Source organism: Alligator mississippiensis, chromosome 2 (genome assembly GCF_030867095.1).
Source record: "Alligator mississippiensis isolate rAllMis1 chromosome 2, rAllMis1, whole genome shotgun sequence".
Lineage (NCBI taxonomy): Eukaryota > Metazoa > Chordata > Crocodylia > Alligatoridae > Alligator > Alligator mississippiensis.
In genome coordinates this window covers 218884287-218910408 of record NC_081825.1, presented here as the reverse complement: position 1 = coordinate 218910408, position 26122 = coordinate 218884287, and the positions used below count along the sequence as shown (strand labels likewise).

General features: G+C 45.3%; 1 protein-coding gene across 3 annotated transcripts in view; it reads right to left on the bottom strand.

The window, feature by feature from the left end:
• The window catches only part of LDLRAD3 (low density lipoprotein receptor class A domain containing 3), a 225533-nt gene that overhangs the window by 93391 nt on the left and 106020 nt on the right, over positions 1–26122 (bottom strand). For 2 of the 3 annotated variants that reach the window (XM_014602180.3, XM_014602181.3), the window contains exons 3-4: positions 21774–21899; positions 10827–10961 (exon numbers count right to left, since the gene is read on the bottom strand). In XM_014602180.3, the coding sequence (XP_014457666.1) occupies positions 10827–10961; positions 21774–21899 (261 nt within the window). The remainder of the gene's footprint in view (positions 1–10826; positions 10962–21773; positions 21900–26122) is intronic. The other variant, XM_019477198.2, reaches the window with a different exon arrangement.

Below are 26122 nucleotides of genomic sequence, written 5' to 3'. Positions count from 1 at the left end.
AATGTAAGGCATAGCAGTGCCCAGACACATACTTGTGATGCCAAACATACACCTCTTTTCAATACGGAGAGGTAGTTAGCCATGACAGACTGGAGCAAGGCAGAAAGCAAGACAGGGTGGCACCTTGGAGCCAGGGTTCTCAACCTCATTAGATTCAAGGCACCCCTTGGAAAATGCCATCTCTTAGTTATCATTCATTTTTTGACGAATGATATTTTGAAAAATAATAGCACAATTCTTCTGTTGCAAAGAACTCCTTGGGACTGCCTTTCAAGGGTCCCATTCATTTTAACACTGTTAGGTGTGCAAACATGAGTCACAAGATAGACCCAGAGATTTTTAATAGGAACCCATTGTGTTAAAAACATTCTGATCTGTTGTGGTCTGTCTGAGTTCTTTGCAAGAGAAAGTTGACCCATTATTTTTCTGTAGTCACAGAAACTAGGCTCGTCGGGGGGAGGGGAGTACGAGGGCAGGGGAAGCTGTGGACCACCAAACCATGTGGCACCCACAAGGACAGCCCAGCCTGAAGAAGGAGAACATTGGGAACCTGAAAGCCATGGGGAGGCCAGCACAACAGAACAGGTAAGGAACAAGAAGGTAAGAAACAATGGGCCCCATGGGACTGGGAGCGGGGGGGCAGCAAAGGCGCCAGTCGCAGGGCTCAAGTGCCTATATACTAATGCTAGGAGCATGGGGAACAAGCAGGATGAACTAGCGCTCCTGCTTGCACTAAACACCTATGACTTAGTGGGGCTAACAGAGACCTGGTGGGATTCATCCCATGACTGGGCGGTACATATTGAGGGCTATAGATTGTACAGAAAGGACAGGTCGGGGAAGAAAGGGGGGGGGTTGCACTTTATGTCAGTGAGCAATATACATCAACCCTCATCAAGACAGAATCCGAGGCTGAGGAAGTAGAAGGATTGTGGGTTAGGCTACATGGGGGGCAAGGAGAAAGGGATTTGGTGGTAGGGGTCTGTTACAGACCCCCACACCAAGGGGAAGAAATAGATGCGGGGCTCCTGAGGCAACTCTCGGAGACCATAAAAGCTAAAGAGGCGGTAGTCATGGGGGACCTAAACTACCCGGACATCTGCTGGGAGACGCAGACAGCAAGGTCCCATCGCTCACGCAGGTTTCTAACTTGTGTACAGGACCTCCACCTGACACAGGAGGTGTATGGTCCCACTAGGGGGAATGCCATACTGGATCTGGTATTGGCAACGGGAGATGACATGATAGGGGACCTCCAAATCGGTAGCTATCTGGGAGACAGTGATCATCTTATGATAGAATTCAACATAAGACGGCGAGTGGGTAAGGTAACTAGTAGGGTGAAAGTGCTAGACTTTAGGAAAGCTGATCTCATTGCACTCAGGCGATTAGTCAAGGAAGCACTGCAGAGTAGGAGTTTTGATGGGATGGGTGCCCAAGAAGGGTGGCTGTGCCTAAAGGAAACGATCCTTTGGGCACAAAGCAAGACGATCCCCGAGCAAGGCAAAAGAGGGAAAGGGGCCAGGAGGCTTCCATGGCTGACCAGAGAAATCCAGGGCAGCCTAAGGGCCAAAAGGGGAGCACATAAAAAGTGGAAACAGGGTGAGATCACTAAAGATGAATATACCTCCTCTGCTCGTGCTTGTAGGGAGGCAGTTAGGCGGGCCAAAGCTACCATGGAGCTGAGGATGGCAACCCAAGTAAAGGACAACATGAAATTGTTTTTTAGATATATTGGGAGTAAAAGGAAGGCCCAGGGAGGAATAGGACCCCTGCTAAATGGGCAGAAGCAATTGGTAACAGATAGAGGGGACAAGGCTGAACTCCTCAACGAGTTCTTTGCCTCAGTGTTCCTAAGCGAGGGGCACGACAAGTCTCTCACTGGGGTTGTAGAGAGGCAGCAGCAAGGCGCCAGACTTCCATGCATAGATCCTGAGGTGGTGCAGAGTCATTTGGAAGAACTGGATGCCTTTAAGTCGGCAGGCCCGGATGGGCTCCATCCGAGGGTGCTGAAGGCACTGGCCGACGTCATTGCAGAATGCTCGTGGCGCACGGGCCAAGTCCCGGAGGACTGGAAAAAGGCTAACGTGGTCCCCATTTTCAAAAAGGGGAGGAAGGAGGACCCGGGCAACTATAGGCCGGTCAGTCTCACCTCCATCCTTGGTAAAGTATTTGAAAAAATTATCAAGGCTCACATTTGTGAGAGCCCGGCAGTGCAAATTATGCTGAGGGGAAACCAGCATGGGTTTGTGGCGGGCAGATCGTGCCTGACCAACCTAGTCTCTTTCTATGACCAGGTTACGAAACGCCTGGACACAGGAGGAGGGGTGGATGTCGTATACCTGGACTTCAGGAAGGCCTTCGATACGGTATCCCACCCCATACTGGTGAACAAATTAAGAGGCTGTTATGTGGATGACTGCACAGTTCGGTGGGTGGCGAATTGGCTAGAGGGTCGCACCCAAAGAGTTGTGGTAGATGGGTCGGTCTCGACCTGGAAGGGTGTGGGCAGTGGGGTCCCGCAGGGTTCGGTCCTTGGACCGATACTCTTTAATGTCTTCATCAGCGACTTGGACGTGGGAGTGAAATGTACTCTGTCCAAGTTTGCAGATGACACAAAGCTATGGGGAGAAGTGGACATGCTGGAGGGCAGGGAACAGCTGCAGGCAGACCTGGATAGGCTGGACAAGTGGGCAGAAAACAACAGGATGCAGTTCAACAAGGAGAAATGCAAAGTGCTGCACCTACAGAGGAAAAATGTCCAGCACACCTACAGCCTAGGGAATGACCTGCTGGGTGGCACGGAGGTGGAAAGGGATCTTGGAGTCCTAGTGGACTCCAAGTTGAACATGAGCCGGCAGTGTGACGAAGCCATCAGAAAAGCCAATGGCACTTTATCGTGCATCAGCAGATGCATGACAAATAGGTCCAGGGAGGTGATACTTCCCCTCTATAGGGCGTTGGTCAGACCGCAGTTGGAGTACTGCGTGCAATTCTGGGCGCCACACTTCAAGAAGGATGCGGATAACCTGGAGAGGTTACAGCGAAGGGCAACTCGTATGGTCAAGGGCCTGCAGACCAAGCCCTACGAGGAGAGACTAGAGAAACTGGACCTTTTCAGCCTCCGCAAGAGAAGGTTGAGAGGCGACCTTGTGGCTGCCTATAAGTTCATCACGGGGGCACAGAAGGGAATTGGTGAGGATTTATTCACCAAGGCGCCCCCGGGGGTTACAAGAAATAATGGCCACAAGCTAGCAGAGAGCAGATTTAGACTGGACATTAGGAAGAACTTCTTCACAGTTCGAGTGGCCAAGGTCTGGAACGGGCTCCCAAGGGAGGTGGTGCTCTCCCCTACCCTGGGGGTCTTCAAGAGGAGGTTAGACGAGTATCTAGCTGGGGTCATTTAGACCCAGCACTCTTTCCTGCTTATGCAGGGGGTCGGACTTGATGATCTATTGAGGTCCCTTCCGACCCTAACATCTATGAATCTATGAATCTATGAAACAAGTGAAAACGAAGAGCTGATGTTCTCTAAGGATACCTGAAGTTTAACAAGGGGCATCTCAAGTCTAAAAAGGTCGAGAACCACTGGTTTAAACAAAGCCGTACAACTAATAGTAGAGAATGTCCTAGTATCCACTGTTCAAAAGAAATGGGTAAATACTCAATTTTACAAACCAGTGCCTGGCCAAGGGGTATAGCCACAGGGACCCAAACTGCATGGGGAAAAAGTACACAGATCCATTCATCACATGGATTACCTGAACTGACTTCTAATGCTCTAGCATGCATCTTGTCCAGCACATCTTATCTTTCTACGCTCTACATAGATGAATTTGCTTTTTATCCCTGATAAAAATTCCATCAAATAAATCATTTTGTGGGAACTAAGGAAGAAAAAAGAAAGGAGAATTAAAATAACCAGGAGAAATATTCACAGCTGATATAACTACTTCCCTTCACCAGCTGTTATAACCAGGAGATAGCAGACTACTAAATATGCACAAGCGCACCCTTTATTTAATTAAGCATTCAGCGACATTTTATTTGTATCTGTTCTTAAGTTTCTGCTTTTTATTTAGTCTGCTTTTGAGTATTAAGTTCCAGCTGTAGGCTGCATTTGGACTAAGCTGATGTACAGTAATTGCAAGTTAAGTTTCAGTTTACAGCCTATGTAAATAATGAGTCAAAGACAGACTCAATAAAAGGAAATTTACACAGCCAGGATCAGACTGCAAAGCTTTGGAAAGTCTAAACGATACCACAGCATAGGAAATTTAGGAGGGTTTCAATCTGCCACGTGTAGAGGATTGGTTACAGCTCCACATGGAGTGGGAGGTGCTGGGAGCTATTTGTGTTTTATAAATTAGGTATTAGGCTATTTCATTACAAATTAGTGTAGGTCTGCTCCATTTGGCAGCCAGCTCTGGAACACACTTAGAGTTAAAAGCTTGATCTTGAAAACTCTCAGTACTTGTCTTGTGCCTGCTTCTGTGAGTTGTTTAACTAGGCAGTGGGAATATTTATAGTCTCTGGTGTCTTCAGGATCAGGCCCTGTGCCTGTGACTGAGGAGTGTGAAAGAGAAATACTGAAGTGGGTGGGATGGAATAGCTTTTCTTGCCTTTTCGTAAGTTTTATCACCTGTCTAGGATCTTCCTAAATCCCCCTTCCTGCTGCCCAGGACTACTTATTCGCTGGCTGAAAGATACCTATACAAATCCAATCAGCTTTTGGGATGTACCTACAGTCCCCTATGGATGACAACCAGAGCCTGATAGAGTGACAGCTCTAAACTCAGAAGTGGCCACTGCAGGTTTTCTTGCATTATTTACAGTGATATTGAATTTGGTCTGTTTTACACAGTGCCAAAGTTTTCCATTTCAGTGTGCTGCAGTTTTTTGTATCAACAAAGAGCATCCACAGCTGAGGAAAGGGCTGGAATACTGATAACTGATTATGTGTCTAATACTTCACAAAATGAAGTTGTCAAGATCTCAAAAAGGAAACACGCTGGAAATCTACAACCTGGAAGAATGTACTTACCTGTGCTGCAGACTATAGGATCACAGAGATTTAGAACTGAATCAAACTTGAAGAGGTCACTCCCCTACTAGACCATCCCTGAGAGGTGTTGGTCTAATCCACTCTTAAAAAAAACCCCGCGACAGGATTTCACAACCTCCTGAAGTAACCTGATCCACTGCTTAACTAGCCTTCTTATATGGCCAAATAGGTTTCTAACAGAAACTTACAATTATCTGAGGGCCTATCTTTGTTTCATCTGTTGGTCAGAACCAAGTTCTCCAATTGTAACTGCAGGTTAGCTGTTAACCTACTAAAAATTGGGTAAGTCACTTGACCTTCTGCCTCAGTCTTAGACAGATGGTAAATGTGGTTAAAACAACAAGAGGCTTTACAATGAAAACTAGATGATTAATCCAAGTAGAATTCTGCTGGAAAAAAATAGCTCATTTCCCTCCAGAAGTCTTGGATTAGAGGCAAATTGGTATAACCAGAATGACTTGAATACATGGTAGTAAGATTCCTGATACTAGTGGGATCTAGTTATAACAAACAACTACCCTAGCATACTAACAATGCTATCATTAAACTAGTGATTGCACGGCTAGAAATGTGGGGAATATTACTAGGAATCTTTGCTCCTAAGGCATTTCTCAGAGTCTGTTCAGGATTGTTGGGAATAGATAAAAGCACCAATAAAAGTAACAAATAGTTCCTGGTATGCACAGGGGTTAAAGGGATTAAGACAGGCTTCTAATAACATGTTGGAAAGGAAAAAGAAATATTGCAAGAGAAAAATGATGTTGATTCATAAATGGCCACAATCTGAACTCCTCTTAAAATCTTGTTCTATAAAACATAGGAAAAGCCAGTGCCAAAAACAGTTGATGCAGAGCAGCTAAGGGAATAATTAGATAGCATGAACATATAATCCCAGAGCCTAAAAAACATCCATAAAGTTCATGGATAGTATCTTAAACACATGTTGAAAAAAATGCCCAGTGGAATCATCACACAGGGCAGGAAATGTCCTGCAACACAGGTGGGTATAAGGTTAATGCACCAAGAGTATGCACAGAACAGGTGTTCTGAATTATTGCTACCACTTCTTTAGTCTAACACATGGGGAAAGATCTTGAAGTAAGAAGAAAATTAAGAAAAGGAAATTTTAGGCATAATATCCAAATCTACCCAACAGAAAAAAGTATTAGGTAGCAGAACAGAAACAGAACTCCTAGAACTTGCAGGAGTTAAAAATAAATTAAATGAGTCACCAGAATAATATCCTATAAAGAGGAATTCTGCATTAGCTGAAGAGAGATGGATTGGATGATGTAAGCAGTTATTTTTGGCTTCAGCTCTTATGATACAGACACACTGGGACTAATGCTACACTCCAGGACAAGAGCAAACTCTGGTCATCCTGCTACTACAGTAGTGTAATATATATAGAGATGACAGAATGAGAAGCATAAATGGGGCAAGATTAAGCAACAGCTCTATGGATTACCATGGCAGCTATATGATCTGCAAATAATCAGAATCAGGAATGAGCTCAGAATCATTTTCCTTGCTTCTAAATCAGAGCATTTAGAAATTTTAAACTGCTGCTTCAGCTGTGATCTGAAAGTCTCATAAATGTGCAGAATTCAGTTGCAAAGTAAAAGAATGCTTGTCTACAGAAAGACAAATTAACCACTCTCCTGTTTCTACAATTGAAGCAAGAAGCTGCTCTTTCTCTGTCTCTCTTCGCTGCCTCTGCCTTGTATACATCCACCAACTTCCCCCAGCCTCAGGTTCAGTCTGAGTTGCGATGACCTAACAAAAGTTATTACTTATTGACACTGGCTCATTTTGAAGTCCTCTATGCTAGTGCTAGATCAATAAAGTTTTCACCAGGTGGTTTTTGCTTTCCTTAGTGACCATTCCCTAGTGAAATGGCCTTTAACTGCATCAAAGAGTATTTGACACATTTAGACCAAATGGATGTACTATTAGAGCCTTTTAGTAATGACAGCAAAACAGAGGAGGCCTTTGAAGCTCATGAGGGATGTGAAGAGGTGTTAATTTAAGAAAAATGTCAGGGTATTCAAAGAGCAGGCACAAAGCAAGGTCACAATTAATATTTCACTGTTCTAAAGCACATTTTTCCAGGGTATTCTACACCATTCCATAAGCACTGATTAATTTTCACAACAGGCATGTGAAATGCCACTTCTGAGTTTTACTCCTGATTGCCAACAAGTTACATTATGAGCTCAGGCACTTTGCTCAGCTATTCTGTGCCTCACTTTTTTAAACCGTGAAATTGGAATAATGATGCCAACTTGCTATGTTATGTAGTTGTGAGGCTTAATTAGCACATATTGAATTCTATGATCTGCAGCAGCGCACGTGTAGATGCTGCCCTGTCTGGCTGGAGCACGAGGGTGCTTCAGCGTGAGGGCTTCCTGCCAGCTAGCTCTGCACTCAAGTACCCTCGTGCCCCAGCCAGCCCCTCCACAGCACACTGAGCTGGGGGAGCAGTCCCAGACTAGCAGGCTGACCCCCAGGCCTCCTGCTAGCCAGGGTTGCTCCACCTCAGCTAAATGTGCTGCGATCCTGCCTGGGAGCAATAAACTCCAGAGTTTATTCATGTGCATTAATTGCACATGTAGATGCACCCAAGAACAATACAGACTTCAATATACTGTACAGGACTGGAAGTACATTCAACATTACTCACAGTGAAAATGTTTACACTATATTTTAATAATAATGCATAGCTTGTAAGCTCTTTGAGGCAGGGACCATCTTTTGGCTCTGGGTACAGCCCCCAGCACAGCAGAGTTCCAGTCCTTAAGTAGGACTCTTACATGCTGCAGTAAAACAAGTAATCATCACTCTCCTCCTCAACATAGCCTCCAACAGACATCATGCTGATTCAATATCCTCAACAAGGAAATAGGAGAAAAACAACATTCCTTTTCACACCAGCCTTTGTCAAGAAAATTGAGGATTTAATACTTTTGAAGCCTAGTGAAGACTCATAATAGTAAACTTGGATATATGAAATCTTTATTTATACTGAAGTATGAAATATAGCATGCTAAACTGTATAGAGTTTAATCCTTTAGACTTGTAAGAGTCAGGTATAGAATCATAGAAAAGTAAAGTAGAGGTCTTCTAGTCTAACCTTCCCCACTCCCGGCCTTCAGAGGCAGGATCATACTATTCAAACCACTGTCCAACCTGTTAGTAAAACTGTACAGTCAACCCTGACTCAGCCACAAGACATAACACTCTAACCTACCACAGGTAAGGCAGGAGGATTATGGCAGTCAATGTTCTGCAGCTATGAGGGTTGTTAAAATATGCTAGAGAGATCCAATAAAATATGCTTGATAAAAATATGTTAAAATATGCATGACAGATCAAGAGAGCTAAGCAGGTATGGAAATGGCAGTAGCATAACTAAGGTGGGAGAGACGAGGGAAACAGCCCCAGGAGCTGCCTTTGTGGGTGGGGAGGGCATAAAAACCAGCTGTGACTATAGCAGTGGGTGATCATGCCCTTGGGACTGGCACTATGGCAGCAAGCATTGCCCTGGGCATCACGTGGATGTGCTGGGTGGGGAGCTACATCACCTGGAAATGGTGTCACAGCTTTGTTGATTGAGGCCAAGAGCCAGAAATCATTTGCCAGTGCAAGGATTTGAACTGTGGAGTTCCTCACCCCTAGTGTGGTGCTCAGATTCAGTCTCTCTTCTTGATAGCTGTGAAAGTGTTTTTTTTTCACAGTAGACTGCATTGTGCAAATTGCTATTCTGGCCCGAGTGAAAAAGCACAGAATCAGGGGATGATTTCCTTGTATAGGGGCTCATTCATGCACAGAATCCAACTGAATGACTCCCCTTAATCTGACTTTTCCAGAGGACTGAAGACAAAAGTAACATCCTCATGAAATGCGGGTCTTTTCTTCTCCCAAGCCTGACAGTCACGTCCAAAAGCAAACTGTCATGACAACAAACAACCTGGAGGCGATCCAGCCAATTAATCTGCAGAGGAAGTAGTCATCCCAACCTTGAAAAGAATACTGCTGCTTTAAGCCTCAAATGCCAAAATAACCCGCATGCACATTAATCTTATTACACTGCCACAGGCCTACAGTTAAAAACAATGCACCCTTCAGCATCCTTGCAATGGCATCATAACAGCAGCAGTGCACACATGATAATTCCTTCAGAGTCATTCCTTTAAAAGAAGGATTTAGATCATGATGTAGCAGCAGCCCAGCAGGAGCTCTGGAAGCAGAGGTGTGTTCTCAGACTGTCCACTCACTAAATGAACCCGGTCTGTGCCAAGCTCTTCTGTTCAAGTCCAGCAGGGAAACAGGATGCAAGAAGAAACAGCAAATGCTATAGAGAAGTTGGGAATGTTGCTACTATGCTGCTTTTCACCGTACTAGCTAGGAACATATCAGTGGATTGCTGCTTCACATTTGTTAAAAATATTTATCATAGTCTTTAAGCTCTGGATTCCCCCCCCCCCCCCCCCCAAATCAGTGAAAATACCAAAACATCAGTGCTGCCAACCACTATTAAAAACGGTCCTCTTTTCAGTTTTGAGCCCGTTTCCTTGACTCCATGCTTGAAAACTGCTCCACAAACCCCAACCCTTTTAGAAAACTTTCCCTCTGATCTCCCCAGCTGCAATTTTGCCAACCTTTCCTGCAGCAGAACTGCAATCCAGCACATTGCATTTGTCGCAGCTTCATTTTTCATCAGACAGCATATACTCACTTACCAGAGGAAAATTCAAACCTGGATAGCATTCCCAGCTACATTATAATATCTATATTTTTATAATAAGAAAGAATATGTTGCAGTTTTATAGTGTCTTCTACCTGCGCAAACTTGGACAGCTTAATTAGGTTTCAACAACCTTGAGAGATAGGAAAATGCCATCCCAATTTCAGAAAGACATAAACAAATCTGTTCCAGAATGTTTGAGTGGTAGGAACAGCATATGGGGATCCTAACTGCAATTTGAGCAGTGGATAACATGCCCATTTGGTTACAGGTTTTTTTTTTGAGGCTACAATGTTAAAATAAAGATGAAAACTTTCCAGAATACTCTTATTCACCTTAGACACCCATAGCACTTCAACTGAGTCATGAACTATGTATTACAGTGCAAGCTGCACACCAGGGTTGCATCTCTTCAATTTATTTCCCTTCTATCTAAACCTGTTTTCAGCTGGTCACATCTTCGAAACTTTCATTTTTACAGATGACATTTTTCAGGCTGGATATTTTTTCAGGCTACAATATTTTTTTTGTGAGTTCAAATTAAAAAGAAGGAAAAAACCCAACTCCTCCCCCATGCATACAGAAACTACCTGTAAAATGGGTAGAGCACTGACTTACCTCGAAGTATGGGGATTCACAGGGTTTTCTTATTTATCTGTTTGAATTCATTCCAACTCCCACAGAAGCCAAGAGAGGCCTTCTCAGGATTTATAAGCACTTGAAGATCTTCCTACAAAAGCTGCTATAGAAGCACATTCCAACTATGCTAAACAGGCTACAGACACATTTACTGATTACCCTAAAACGGCTGTAAGGAATCCTTAGGGTGCTCAGTTAGAGGGCTACATGCATATTGGGTAAGACTACTTTCAAGATCGTGATAGAACTGGTACTTCCAACAGGGGTCAAGCCAGTAACATCACATTTCTTCATAAATCAGTTTCTTAGCATTTATGTGTGGCATACTATTTCACAAGAGAAGCTAAATTAAAAAACCCCAAACCCTGTACCTACCTTGAGGGCTTTCACAACTTTCTTCATCACTGTTATCCTGGCAATTGTTTTGATTGTCGCACACAAAGCTTTTATCAATGCAAAGTCCATTCTTACAGTGGAATCGGGCAGTTGAACACAATAAGGGATTGGCTGCTGAGAAAACAAAGTATGATCTTCCATTAGAAACTCTAGCTGTCACCCAGAGAGCTAAGCTGTCTTTAGGCATTCCTAAAACTCATTATGGATCGCAATTCAAAACTTGGTTGACTCGCCAAGTCTGTTGGAATGACCTGGAAATCATGTAAATGTACTACTTTTAAACAAAGGGAGGTATAAAGTAACATTCATTACAAGTAACAGGAAGTTAATTGCTCCCTGCCTTGATAGGCCTCGTGTTAAAACTGTACTTTATCACAATCACTCACAGTCCACAGACACAAAAACTACTTACTGCACATCTACATAAGACATTTACTGCAGAGCTAATTAGCTCCACAATAAAACATCAGCATCTACATGTACAGCACTATTAGTTTGCAGTAAACAAGTACTATCCAACTGCGGCATTATTTAGTACACTCCAGCACACATCTAGAGACTGACCAGGCTGGCTGGGGCATGAGGATGCTTCAGCTCAGGGGCTGGCTGCCAGCTAGCCCCACGGTGAAGCACACTCGTGCCCCCAGCCAGCTCCTCTGCAGTATGTTGAGCCGGGTTGGAGCAGACCCAGGATGACAGACTGACCCTCATACCTCCTGCCAGCCAGGGCTGCTTCACCCTGGCTCAACATGCTGTGGTCCTGGGCACACGTGCAAACAGTACGGCTGTGCAAAATTTTGGCAGCTATTACCTTTCAGAGGTGTTTCGGGCCATTTCGGCGCCTGAAACACCAAATCCAAATTGAAATGGAAGGCTCAGAAACAGTTCTGAAATGAACTGGAAGGCTTCAAAATGTTTTGGGAATGTTTTGGAGAATTTCGGAGTCGGGCTTGCAGGGAAACAAAAACTAAGAGGGAGGGGAAAGAGGGAGAGAAGGACTGCTCTGATATTGACATCTAGTTCCCAGTTAGCATCCCCAGCTCTCTGATCGCTTCCCCCAGCTCTTCCCAGGGAGCACGGGCCCCCGATCTGCGCACAGGGTTTCAGCAGGCTGCCGCTGCAGGCTGGGGCCAGCAGCAGCTGCTCAGCACAGCCAACGCCAAGTGCCAGCAAGACTGCAGTGCTGCCGCTGGCCCCAGGCTGCAGTAGCAGCCTGCTGAAACCCAGTGCACAGGTTGGGGGCCTGCGCCCCCCCCGGGAAGAGTTGGGGAAAAATTGAACTGGGGGCTGGGGAATCCCTGCCGCACAACCTGGCTCTGCAGGGAACGGAGATCTGTGCTGGGATCTCCTCACTGATGCTCACATTGCCAGGGCAGCTGGGGGCAGGCAGTGGCGGCAAGGAGACCCCCAGAGCAGACCTTTGTTCCCTGCAGAGCCAAGTTGCGCGGTGGCGACCAGCAGGCTTGCTCGCCATTTCGCACTGCTTCCCTGCCCTGCGACCCAGCGTGACACGGATCAGAAACCCGTGCGGCGGTCTCCTCACTTGCACAAGGGCAGTGGCCCTCCACCTCCCCTGGATGAGCCACACATGGTACTGTCCTGCTCCCCGCTGAGGCCCTGCAGCTCTACCTGGCTGGGTAGGGTTGTACAAAGCTTCCTTTTCAGCCTGTCCGAAAAAGATTCGGCCAAAACAAAACAGGACAGTGATCCAAACACTGAAACGAGTCATAGATTCATAGATGTTAGGGTCGGAAGGGACCTCAATAGATCATCGAGTCCGACCCCCTGCATAAGCAGGAAAGAGTGCTGGGTCTAGATGACCCCAGCTAGATACTCATCTAACCTCCTCTTGAAGACCCCCAGGGTAGGGGTGAGCACCACCTCCCTTGGGAGCCCGTTCCAGACCTTGGCCACTCGAACTGTGAAGAAGTTCTTCCTAATGTCCAATCTAAATCTGCTCTCTGCTAGCTTGTGGCCATTGTTTCTTGTAACCCCCGGGGGCGCCTTGGTGAATAAATACTCACCAATTCCCTTCTGTGCCCCCGTGATGAACTTAAAGGCAGCCACAAGGTCGCCCCTCAACCTTCTCTTGCAGAGGCTGAAAAGGTCCAGTTTCTCTAGTCTCTCCTCGTAGGGCTTGGTCTGCAGCCCTTGACCATACGAGTTGCCCTTCTCTGGACCCTCTCCAGGTTATCTGCATCCTTCTTGAAGTGTGGCGCCCAGAATTGCACGCAGTACTCCAACTGCAGTCTGACCAGCGCCTGATAGAGGGGAAGTATCACCTCCTTGGACCTATTCGTCATGCATCTGCTGATCCACGATAAAGTGCCATTGGCTTTTCTGATGGCTTCGTCACACTGCCGGCTCACGTTCATCTTGGAGTCCACTAGGACTCCAAGATCTCTTTCCACCTCTGTGCCACCCAGCAGGTCATTCCCTAGGCTGTAGGTGTGCTGGACATTTTTCCTCTGTAGGTGCAGCACTTTGCATTTCTCCTTGTTGAACTGCATCCTGTTCTTTTCTGCCCACTTGTCCAACTTGTCCAGGTCTGCCTGCAGCTGTTCCCTGCCCTCCAGCGTGTCCACTTCTCCCCATAGCTTTGTGTCATCTGCAAACTTGGACAGAGTACATTTGACTCCCTCGTCCAAGTCACTGATAAAGACATTAAAGAGTATCGGTCCAAGGACCGAGCCCTGCAGGACCCCACTGCCCACACCCTTCCAGGTCGAGACCGACCCATCCACCACGACTCCCTGGCTGCGACCCTCTAGCCAATTCGCCACCCACCGGACTGTGTAGTCATCCAAGTCACAGCCTCCTAACTTGTTCACCAGTATGGGGTGGGATACCGTATCGAAGGCCTTCCTGAAGTCTAAGTATACGACATCCACCCCTCCTCCTGTGTCCAGGCGTTTCGTAACCTGGTCATAGAAAGAGACTAGATTGGTCAGGCACGATCTGCCCGCCACAAACCCGTGCTGGTTTCCCCTCAGCATAATTTGCCCTGCCGGGCTCTCACAAATGTGAGCCTTGATAATTTTTTCAAAGACTTTACCAAGGATGGAGGTGAGACTGACTGGCCTATAGTTGCCCGGGTCCTCCTTCCTCCCCTTTTTGAAAATGGGGACCGCGTTAGCCCTTTTCCAGTCCTCCGGGACTTGGCCCGTGCGCCACGAGCGTTGGAATATTCCCGCCAGTGCCTCTGCAATGATGTTGGCCAGTGCCTTCAGCACCCTCGGATGGAGCTCATCCAGGCCTGCCGACTTAAAGGCATCCAGTTCTTCCAAGTGACTCTGCACCACCTCAGGATCTACCTATGGAAGTCTGGCGCCTTGCTGCTGCCTCTCTACAACCCCAGTGAGAGACTTGTCATGCCCCTCACTTAGGAACACTGAGGCAAAGAACTCGTTGAGGAGTTCAGCCTTGTCCCCCCTGTCTGTCACCATTTGTTTCTGACCATTTAGCAGGGGTCCTATTCCTCCCTGGGCCTTCCTTTTACTCCCAATATATCTAAAAAAACAATTTCTTGTTGTCTTTTACTTGGGTTGCCATCCTCAGCTCCATGGTAGCTTTGGCCCGTCTAAATGCCTCCCTACAAGCACGAGCAGAGGAGGTATATTCATCTTTAGTGATCTCGCCTTGTTTCCACTTTTTATGTGCTCCCCTTTTGGCCCTTAGGCTGCCCTGGATTTCTCTGGTCAGCCATGGAAGCCTCCTGGCCCCTTTCCCTCTTTTGCCTCGCTCGGGGATCATCTTGCTTTGTGCCCAAAGGATCGTTTCCTTAAGGCACAGCCACCCTTCTTGGGCTCCCATCCCTTCAAAACTCCTACTCTGCAGTGCGTCCTTGACTAATCGCCTGAGTGCATTGAGATCAGCTTTCTGAAAGTCTAGCACTTTCACCCTACTAGTTACCTTACCCACTCGACGTCTTATGTTGAATTCTATTATTAGGTGATCACTGTCTCCCAAATGGCTACCGATCTGGAGGTCCCCTATCATGTCATCCCCTGTTGCCAATACCAGATCCAGTATGGCATTCCCCCTAGTGGGACCATGCACCTCCTGTGTCACGTGGAGGTCCTGTACACAGGTTAGAAACCTGCATGAGCGATGGGACCTTGCTGTCTGCGTCTCCCAGCAGATGTCCGGGTAGTTTAGGTCCCCCATGACTACCGCCACAGAGACACTTTCCTCTTAAACAGACGAATCCAAAACCAAATCGAAACACAGCCGTTTCATACAGCCCTAGCAAACAGCAAGCCCAGGAGCAATAAACTCCATCACAAACTATGCCCGAGTTTATTCAGTTACTTTAATAGCACATGTAGACACGCCCACAGTCAGGCAAGAGAGCTTAAGGGATTGTCACATTTCATCTGCTCTGTGGTAACTGTGAAGCCAGAGACTCTTACTCACGGTAAACCAAAGCCAAATCAGGGTAGTTTAGCAGTATCCCACTTTCACACTATGCTACCGTGGGTTATCTTTAATATACCACAGGATAAGAGAATGCACATAGACAATTACTATGGAATAGGTGATGTAGCAAATCCTGCCCTCTTTTACTACATGATAGTATGTTCATGCACACGCACACTTTGATATTTAATATTCACTGACGTTACAGGCAGAACTGTTAACATTGCCTATTTGTAACATTGCCTGGTACGTCATAAGATCCCATTGTAGTTACTTAGAACTTTGTCAGACTTTAGCCATCCAGGCTGAAAAATGCCAGATGGGGTACCAGCCTCAGGCATTTTTCTAATTTCTAATTAAGGGTATTCAATCATTTCTGAGCACAAGACTGTGGAAAAATACATTATTTGGATTATGCTAAAAAAGAAACATTGTTTTACTGTGTCCCCCCTCCTGCTTTTTTTAAAAAACAAAACCAAACCCTCTTATGACCTTTCCTAGAAAAGTTCTGCCACGTTTTAGAGCAGGGATTTGAAATTTGACACCGAATAACCTTTATGTCAAGGATATGCCTCTTGCCATCCCGCTGAAAATTTGTTCAAATATGGTCATGGCATAAGCCTTTGCAAGGCATCTGCAAACTGTTCTTTTTCAGAGACTTCGTAGAGCTTTGCAGTTTTAATTCCCCAAAGATTGCATCCCCACTAAACATCCTCCATTCCCAGTCTGAATAGGGCTTCCCACTTCATATAGCCTACAACCGCAGTTCCCAAATGCTGTACTGGGTCCAGGCAATGGAACTAAAGCGGAGACAGGCTGTCTAATTAGAGACTGCATCATAATACATATGCACTAAGAGACTAAATTAAAGTTACATAAGAAACTTGAAATCTGATGTTCTTTAACTTTTGAGTGTTTGGCTTTGCAACCTTACTAATGTTATTTTAATTTTTCCCCCTCCCCGAGTGCAATATTTCTGTCACAGCAATGCTCAAAGCCACCACACACAGAAGAGGAACTCATTGTGCTATGTGATACAAAGACACAAAATAAGAAAGACAAGATTAGCCCAAAGAGCCTGCTGTCCAAATAGAATCATAAAAATAGGACTTTGACTTTTAAGAGGCCTTTATTCCAGGGAGGGTGACAAATCGGGGCCAGTAGAGAGTATGTACAGGTTGGCCCGAACACCTGGGCCTCACGGACATGGCCTGGGCTCATGGCCTGCAAGGCCTGCCCGTACGCTCTAGACTAAAAAAAACACAGTGAACAAAAGTAAGAAAAAGCCCTCTTATTACACAGCCTAGCCAGCATTGTTTTTTATAGCACTTCCATTGTTGTCCAGTCTTATTTCAAAATGTCTCAAACTGTAAGATTTTCATCACTTCCCTTGGGACACAGTTTCACAGCCTAACACATCTCTAAATCAGGAAGACTTCCCTGATACTCATCTTAAGTTTTCACATTCCTTTGGGTACCACACTTCTCATCCAAACTACTCTCCCAAATTTCTACACGAATAATCTCTTTCCCAAAAGAGTGCTTACACCATTCATATAGTACATTTCTGGCTTTATCTTCCTGCTTAGTCACTAAGCAAGGCTGTACGTAACTTAGCTCTTCTAATATCTCCTGATAAATCACTCCTCCAGCCCCTTGATCATTTTTGTCACTCTTCTGTGAACCCACTCCAACTTTTAGAAATGAGGTGATTGAAACTGAATGCAGTATTCCAATTTTAACTTTAAAAAGCAGTTGACAGTGTCCCTTTAGATGCCTCATCTGTTTCAAAGTGCTTCCCTGACTGAATTACAAAGGGGATTATGGCTGTCAAAGAGTAACTGGCTGCCTAATTTTCTGCTTTAAGCTAAGCAAAAAAGCCTGTCATGTGGTACAACTTCTGAATCCTAGAATTGGAAAAAAAAAGAGTTTAGAGACTTCTGTGCATATAATCTACAGTATATAATTCCATGTCTGGGCTAATTATATGTGTGTATACACCCCAGTATGTGTTTATAATGAAAATGCCAACTTTGCATTGCCCTGAAGCTGCTGCATAAACACATAGCAGTTAATTTCAGAGGTCACATCAGGGGCTACTGCTTCTGTTGCATCTAGGCTAAGAACAGAAATTATGCATAAACTGGTATAAGTGTTTGGAAATAATGTCAAATCTGTAACACAACAGAAGTTCAGTGATATAACCCACTTTCAAAATGGCTGAAACTGGCTTAAGATGAACCTGGATGGATGTAGTATCAGATTTAACTTGAATCTGCAGGGAATCTGGGAGAGAAGTTCAATAAACTGATTTAACCTAAATCAGTTAACTCACACTCCTCCAGCATCCCAGAATGCTTTGCACCTCCCCTGCAAACTCTCCCTCACAAGGTGGGCGGGCTAGCCTTGCCCCAAGCTGTCTGTTCTAGCCAAGCAGAGAGGCAAGCTCTAGTGCTCCCCAGCTTCTGGCCTGGGACACTGCAGGCATGTGGCTGCTTTTCCAGAATCAAAAGTGAATGTCTGTTCACTTGCTTATTGGTTGAATCTACACATTTTAGACTAACCTGTGAAGATTGAACTGATTCAGCCTCGGGCTTTTTGACTGCCTGTACATAGCCTTAGAGAAGCTTGCAAGAGGGGGAGTGAACTGGAGCTATACAACTAATTGTAAGGTATGCCTAGAACTGCATACTGTATCCACTTTGGAAATTACGAAATTGGTAGCAAACTGCATGTGTGCTAAGATGATAGCCGTTTTCCCTCCCACCATCTCAAAGGCTTTATTAGCCTAGAGGCGGGCAATTATTTCAGGCAGAGGGCCACTTAATGAGGTTTGGTGAGATGGTGAGGGCCGCAAGCATAGCACCACCCCTGGATGGCTGCCCTAGTCACCATATTGGGACCAGAAGTCTCATTCCCTAACCCTTGACCTTTGCCACTGGAAGTCCCTCCCATTCCCCCACAGAAATGCTCCGGGGGGGGGGGGGGAGGGGTTGCCATCTTAGATCCACAAAAAAACAAATCATACACTAAAAGTCAAACACCTACTGTCACGTATTTAAATTTTATTACCAAAAAAATATGTCATGATTTGTGTTTGTGTACTGTATATAGAGGTGATTGCATAATAGCTCAAAAATAAATTCTTAGTCTTTTAGAGAGAGAGAGAGAGAGAGTGTGTGTGTGTGTGTGTGTGTATGTGTGGTGCTGTGGGGGGAATTTGTGAGGACATGCAGGTATGTGGGGCCATACGGTATGTTGGGGGGTTGTGTGGTGTTTGTGGGGTGTGGGTGTGGCTCTGGAACACGCTGTCCTCTCCTGCAGTCAAGGCAGACAACACTGGTGTGCGCGCGCATGCGTGGCATTTATGGTGTGGGAGGGTAGGAGAGGTGTGCGGACCCCCCCAACACACACACTCCCCCCATGGTACAGCATCAGGTAGGGGCACTGGTGCTTGGCTCTGGCCAATGCTGCACATAGCAACCCCACCTCCCCTGTACTTCCCTACCTGCTGCCCAGAGGGAGCAGAGAAGCCTGCAGCAGCAGCCCCACCCAGTGCTAGAGGGACACGCATAAGGGTGGGAGCAAGGCATAATAGGGTATGTTGAGGGCAGATGTAGGCGCCTCGCTCCCACCCCCATGGGCAGAACAGCTGGGCGGGGTACAATTTGTTGTGGGGTGCTGCGGGCCAGACTAAAGTGCCTAGTGGACCATATACAACCTGCAGGCTGTATTTTGCCCACCCCTGTTCTAGGCACATTTGTCCAAAGCTCCTTCTGGTGCCATTTGTTCCAAAAGTAACCCAAAGAACACAATCATTTCCATGCCCTTTAATCCTCTTTATCTAACTTCATCCTCTCAGCAGGGGTGCCATATACCTATTCAAAACCTTCCAGGATGCCAAATGGGCATTACAAGTCATCAACAGATGGCATCTTAAAGAAAGATCAGAGACATCTGTGCTACCATAGAGACCTCAAGGGGTGTGGGAAGGAAGTATAAAGACAAGGAGGACATGTCCTCCAAGCAGCAGACAGTGATGCATCACCCTTTTGTTATCTGAGAAAGCTGGTGTCTGTTGTCCTCCATTTGACCTTTACATGTAATTAAGGGAAAAAAAAATCCAGCTCACTCTAGCAAGAGAGTATTTATTGCAAGCTACCACCTACAGACCCACAGCACGTCAGGGTATTTACTAAGCTCTGCTAAGAGCAGCAGAGCCACCGAACATACTGAACATGACCTTTTTTTATTGCTACGATAAACCCCAGCAGTAGTTATACATACAAACAGATCTATCCAGCCATGTGCAAAGTTCTTACTAAAAGTATTTGAAACTCAAACTTTCTACCTTGACTTCTCTGCAAACTACCCACCAGGAGAATGACTCAAGCCAGTGCATCATCAAGCATCTTCAGGTTAGGAAAAAATGTTATCCTCTTTACAAGAAGTTAAGCAAAATATGCTCTTCACCTCAACAATTTTTAATTTTGTAAACTAGGATATACCAAGGTGTCTAAGTATATTTATTGCTCAAATAAGTCAACTTTTTCTTCCTAAAACAAAAAGATGACATAGCAAAGCAAAAGTTAATTTTTTTCAGCTGCTCAAATTTGCCCAATCTGGGTGAGATTCGCCTCTGCGTACAAGAGCCTTACAATGCCTGTCTGCAACAGAATTCCCATTAGAAAGTTTTAAGTGACATTTAAGTAACAGAGAGAGGGGAATTGTCTTGTTAGAAGTCACATGAAAAAAGTGCTGCTTTTTCAACAGCCAGATTCTGGGATCTGAATGTCCAGCTGGACCCTACTATCTTCTGTTGCCACCAATAATAAAAGGCTAAACAGTAGAGGCAGATCTGAGGGTGGAGGTTTGGGATTCATTTGCACCCCCTCACCCCTTTGATTCCTGCTCCGCTGTAAAACCAACTGCCCAGGGCAGACAGCTGCATTTCTGTTCAAGGAGAGCTGAGGAAGTCAACTGAATTTATAGCAATGCTTGATTCCTGCTAACCTCTTCATTGTTAGCACCCCTTGATCTACCTCTAATTAAGCTAGGCTTTCTTTGACAATTATCCTGTCTGTTATTTACCCCTGGTAATGTGTCTGTGCTCAGCCCCCAGCATGTCCAATAAAGTTGTGCTTCTACCTAGGAACCTGTGCTGAATGGCTTTGTTTCTAGGGAATAGAAATCTGCAATAAATCAGAAACAGGAGGGGGAAGGGAATAGCTAGAAGCAGGCCTAGTTCTGCAGTGGGGCAGCATTCAGAGACAGGAGGCGTTGCAAAGATGAGGCAAAGAGGTAAGTTTTTTCAGTGACCCTTTACAGAGGATATAGAAGGCTGAGCCAGCAGCACAATCATGGCAGCATAAAATGGGGAATGGTGGATAAGAGTGGTTTGTCTCCCAGGTAAAAGCACGGCCAATGACTAGAGCAAATCCTCCCTCAATCCTGTTTATTTCTGTAAATTGAGGGTAGAGAGCAATGGAGGCCAGCTATGGGCAAGTTGTGAGGAAGTGGGGGAGCAGGGCAGTAGTTACAGCCCTGCCCCTACCTGCTCCATGGTTGGGGGCTGTGAGATGTGAGGGGGACTGTTTCGGAGGGGTTTAAGGGAAGGGGCTCTGAAGATCTGAATGGGGGGCAGGGGTCCATGGGCAACAGGGATTTGGTGGGGGGAAAGGGCCTGTGAGGTAGAGGTGTGGAATAGGGAGGGGCTGGGTTATTATGGGGTGGAAGTGAGGGACAGATGGGGTTTGCAGCTAAAGGAGGCGGTGGGGTCTGTGAGGGTGAAATAAGAGTGCAAGGGGGGTTGGGAGGGCTGCAGTGAGGGTTGAATGCTCAAAGGGTCAGGGGAAGGCTCAGTGAAGCATGAGGGATAGCGCAGGGTTGGGGGGACTGGGACATAATCAGGATAAGTCTGTGCAGGGTGCAATGGATTCATGGGGGCAGTGAAGGGGCAGGGTAGGATGCAGCGGGATGTAAAGTGGATGGCAGGGTCTGATGGGTTTGGGGTGGAGTTGAGCATGAGGATGTGTGGCTAACAGGGGACAGAGTGGAGCTGGGGGAGTATCTGAAGTCACAGGGGCAATGCAAAAAGGGTAATGAGGGGTGCTTTGGGGCCATTGTGGAGTTATGGCTCACCTTTTTGCAAATGCCATTTTAGAAACAGAGAATAAACAGACTTTCTAAAAGCAGGACCTGTGGCCAAGATAAGTCAGTTAGTTTTTAAAAGACAGAGAGAGAAAGAGAAGCTCTTTTAAGAAGTGCTGAAGTTTTCACTCCCTGCTGTGGCAGATTCCTTACTGTTATTAACACTATAAATATCTGCTTACTACCGAGGTGTCTTGTCATTTACAAAGTGAAAAGCACAAGACAAGCTGGGTAGTAAATAATAGGGAGTGTGCATCTGACTCAGGACTAGGGCTCAACAGCGTTTCCTTCCCATGTTATATCGATTTGCTGAAAGAAAAAGATGTTTCTCTGTTTCCAGACAGACTTGGCACTTACTGCAGTTTTCCTCATCGCTGCCATCTGGACAGTCCTCAAAGCCATTGCACTGGAAGCGGCCAATGATGCAATGGATACCACTAGCACAGGGGAAGAATGTGGCCCCACATCTAGATTTGGCTTTTGCTGAAATACAAACAAAAACAGCAGGAATTAGGAACGGTTTACAGGAGACCAAAACATTTCCATCACAAAAGGAGCTATTATTAGAGGTGAGGTGATAGCATCAACCGGTATTAAGGCTGTCAGTGATCTCTCCACTGTAAGACTAGTTTTCCAGTGGCTTATGATGCTGCCAAACCGTCTGGCTGAACTATATGTTTCCATGCCTCAACCTGAATCTTTTGGTCAACCCAAATATTTTTGCCCTGTTAAAAGGTTCTGGTGACCTTTTCTTAGGAGGATTCTAAAAGACCTAGGGTTTGACCACAGACTCAAAATTTAGCAGGAGGGCCGGACCATGCCCTCACAGCATCCAGGAGAATGCCCTCTGCTATCCCCTTGGAAATTCACATGAATTTCCCATCTTTGGGTGGAAAAAAACTCACAATTAGTATACAAGATCGCCAAAGCTCTTTACAGAAGGCAGTCATCACCATTTACCTATTACACAGGCAGAAAATGGAGACACAAGGATAGAAGTAACTTGCACGCTCGCCCAGCAGGCCAGATGCAGAGGTGGGTGCACTGGTAAGAGCTTTGCAGCCACAGCCTAAGATTTTCCCTGAAAGTATGGTCTATTACAGTCTGCGATGGGTCTAGGTACTTAAAATGAGAACGTAAATCGGGGGCTCCTTTCTCCTGGGTTCGTAAGAGAGGTGTAAGCAGGGTAACTGGCAGCTATGATGCATATAGCTGTGATGGCTGCAGGGTCCCCCTGCCGCTGTCCCTAAGACACAAAAGAAGAGCTGATGTCTCAGTTTCCAATTCCTCCACCCCTCCACTCCCTAATTATGTTACTGATTTTTAATGCTCTTCCTGCCAGGCTCAAGAAGCCTAGTTGAAGAAGATACCTATTTTAAATGCATAGGAAACAAGAGCTAGGCATAGGGTCATAGACTGGAAAGAAGAGCCTGGCAGTAGGGGAGGGAAACTGGGATTAGAAATTGAGGTGTAGAGGGAGAAAGGAATTTGCTACACAAAGAAAAGAGGATTAGGAATCAGGGGAAGGGAGGAACTCCCAGATTTAATGAAGAGCCTGTGAAGAAAGTCTGGGACTGAAAAGCAATTGGTAAAACCATGTGGGAGGAGCAAGACAAGAGGCCGGAACAGTGGGAAAAGAAGAAAGATTAGCTGAAGTGCCAGGCAATTGGGTCCTGTGACTGACAGGGCAAAGAAACTGGGGATACTAGTGCACACTCCCATCCAGGACCTGGATGGGACCCCAAAGTTCCTTTGAAGTCAAACGCATCTACGTGAAAACCAACTAATGATTGTGTATGCTCAGTCTCTTTCTAGTTCTGGTCCACATGGAAGATGACAACCTACTACTGCTATCAGTTGGTTTGCTTGGATGCCGTCAGTGGAGCAGCCCTAAAGGTTCCATGGCACACGTGGGTGCCACCATAGTTCCACTTAAGACATTTCTGTTTTTTCAGTTTGCACTTACACACTCAGACACACACACACACACGAACATTAAGCTTAGAAATTAAGCATTCAAAAATGCTAGAATTAACATTGTTAATTCAGCATCCATGCACATACACATTAGAAGTTACACTGGCAACTTTCTGAATTCTAACATTTTTAGTTTTTAAGTATTTGACTTTATTAAATAAATATTAGGAAGACTGCAACTTTTTTTTCTGCAACAGGAAAACAGGGACTGCATGAACTGTCTTCCTTTCTCCTCTGGTATTTGGCTTTTCTTGGATCATAAGTTCTTCATGACAGTGACTATGTCAGTTTAAGAGCACCAACACAGTAAATAATAAGGAATAAAAACAGGAGCATCAAAACACCATGAGCAAACAAGATTTAAACACAACCACTCCATAATCTGGATCTTTTTGTTTGTTGCTTTGCAGCACAGCAAGGCCACTTTTATCATGGCAAAAGCAAACAAAGAACTCAGAGCCCCACGCTGCAAAAACACAGGTCTCCATCACTTTTGTTCAATGCAAGAGGTCTGGATAACGCAACCATGGATAACCCATTCCCCAGAGCCTATCTCAGGGATCCAATAGGGTAGATGAACAACACATGTTCAAATTCCTTGATTCCCTTCTCTTAAGCTATTTAGAATTAGCCTGCAGCTAATATGTCCTTACACCTGTATCCCAGCATTCTGGTTCCTTTTGAAAGGCTTCCTCCAAATTACAGCCAGTCATTGATCTTACAGTGCTTGTAACAGTCCCCAGTCCCAGATGCATGCCAGGTGCGTCTCTGGGACATTCCCAAGGTACTTCCACACCTCTGTGGCGCCCTTCTGCCCCAAACCCATCTCTACTGACTGCTGCTTGAACGCTAAGAATAAACTGAGATGTACCAGGAGCCAACTCCTTGGCCCGATATGCCTCAGCCCTACCTGTCTGTCTCAGGCCTCACCAGCCCTTAGTAGAGGGGATTCTGCCAGCTAGTGGCGTGACCCTTGACCAGTCAAGTTTTATGAAAAGATGGACCCCCTTACTTTTCTTAGAATGGGCAGGCCTGTATGGTTAAAATCACTGGAATCACTGACAAAAAGTGGGATATAAAAAGATAACCAAAATCTTCCTGTATTATAAAACAGGAACAAGTGTAAGAAATCAGTAACCATATGTTGAGATACAGACAGAAGTATAATAATAAACAAACAAAAGAAAATATCAGAACACTAACCCGTTCTTGCTCTACATTTTTAATCCAAGAATGCAGTCTCCACCAAGCTCATGAGCTGGGGGACTCCAGCATTTCCCTATATCCAGGAAAAACTGAAGACCCAACCATGCTCTCAAGGCAGGCTTAAATATAGTTGTTTATGTAGCTATTCATATATATCGACTCTTTGATTCTCGGGAGGCCAACTCTATGCATATAACTCTCTGTCCCCCACCCTCCACCAAGGTGCATGTCTGATAGAGTAACACCTTTCCTCATCTAATTAAAAGTAGAATATGTGCATAATTTCAGACATGGAGACTACTAATCCTAAAGATGCTCACAGATAATTTCCCCCCCATGGGAAGAAATCTCCTTCCCCCAAATAGTTTGATTAGCCATTGTCAGGTAAAGTCTGGCTCCTGTGCCTGAGAGCACATCCATGTGGGACAGGAGAAAACAACTCAAGTCAAATGCTAATTTCAAGGCATAACTGCTCCTCCCCTTACTGCTCCTCAAACACTTAGGCTCGGGGTTCTTCTTACAGGTCAAAGAAACGCATAGTTTACTACTTGAAAGTCATTCTCATATTGTGCAATCCTGGCCCTATTATAGCACATAAGAAATACATTTTATATCCAATACCACTATACATGTGAACAGAAGGGCGATAAGGCTAAATGCACCTTGACATTACCTGTACGTAGAGATTATGCATGCCATATCACCAAAACTTAAATCATGCAAGATACCCCACAAAGCCCTGATGTTCATGGCAGTGCCCTTTCACAAAGCTGGCTTTTATGTGTGCATGTTTGGGTAGCTGAAAAAATCTCCCATTTTTGCATCACATAGATTTTGATAAGGCCCCTTGAACTGGACTTCAAACAGTGCCAGAATGAGCCTGCATGGCACAGACTGGCAAAGTTTAATGAGAGTATGATGAAGCAGTGGTATGGGAGAGATCAAAAGGACGCACAAGGGATGGCAACAGAAACAGAAAAGTGATAGCCGTTAAGAAGGGTGATGGCTGCTTTGGCTCTGAGACTTCAGTATTAAATTTGCAGGAGATTCTCTCTTGTAGAGCTGAAGCAAGTACAGATGCACTGAAGCCTCTTTCCTATGTTGTTCAGCAGATACTGTAATATAAACTGTTTTAAGAGAAGTCACACAATACCTCTTACTTGATTTAATACCCTTCAAAACAAAGTCTGCAGTTCCTCTCAAACTCTCTCTTCATCGTATAAGACAGTCTCAGTTCAGATTAGGAAGCGTTAAATGAGATCTATCAGTGAATTTTACATATCCACCAAACTACCATATTTTCTGAAGTGAATCCAAGGTCCACTCAGAAATAATGGGCCATTGCTTTGAAGAAAACAGGTAATAAATTATCCTGGAGTTACCACCACATTTAACACACACTAACTTTGGCAGTGGAAAAAAAACCCTCCCAACTGCAAAATATTTGAAAGACTTCAGAACTCCTTCTACAGATAAAACTTGTAAACACAGAGCTTGTGGTTTCATGGATTTTATCAATGTAA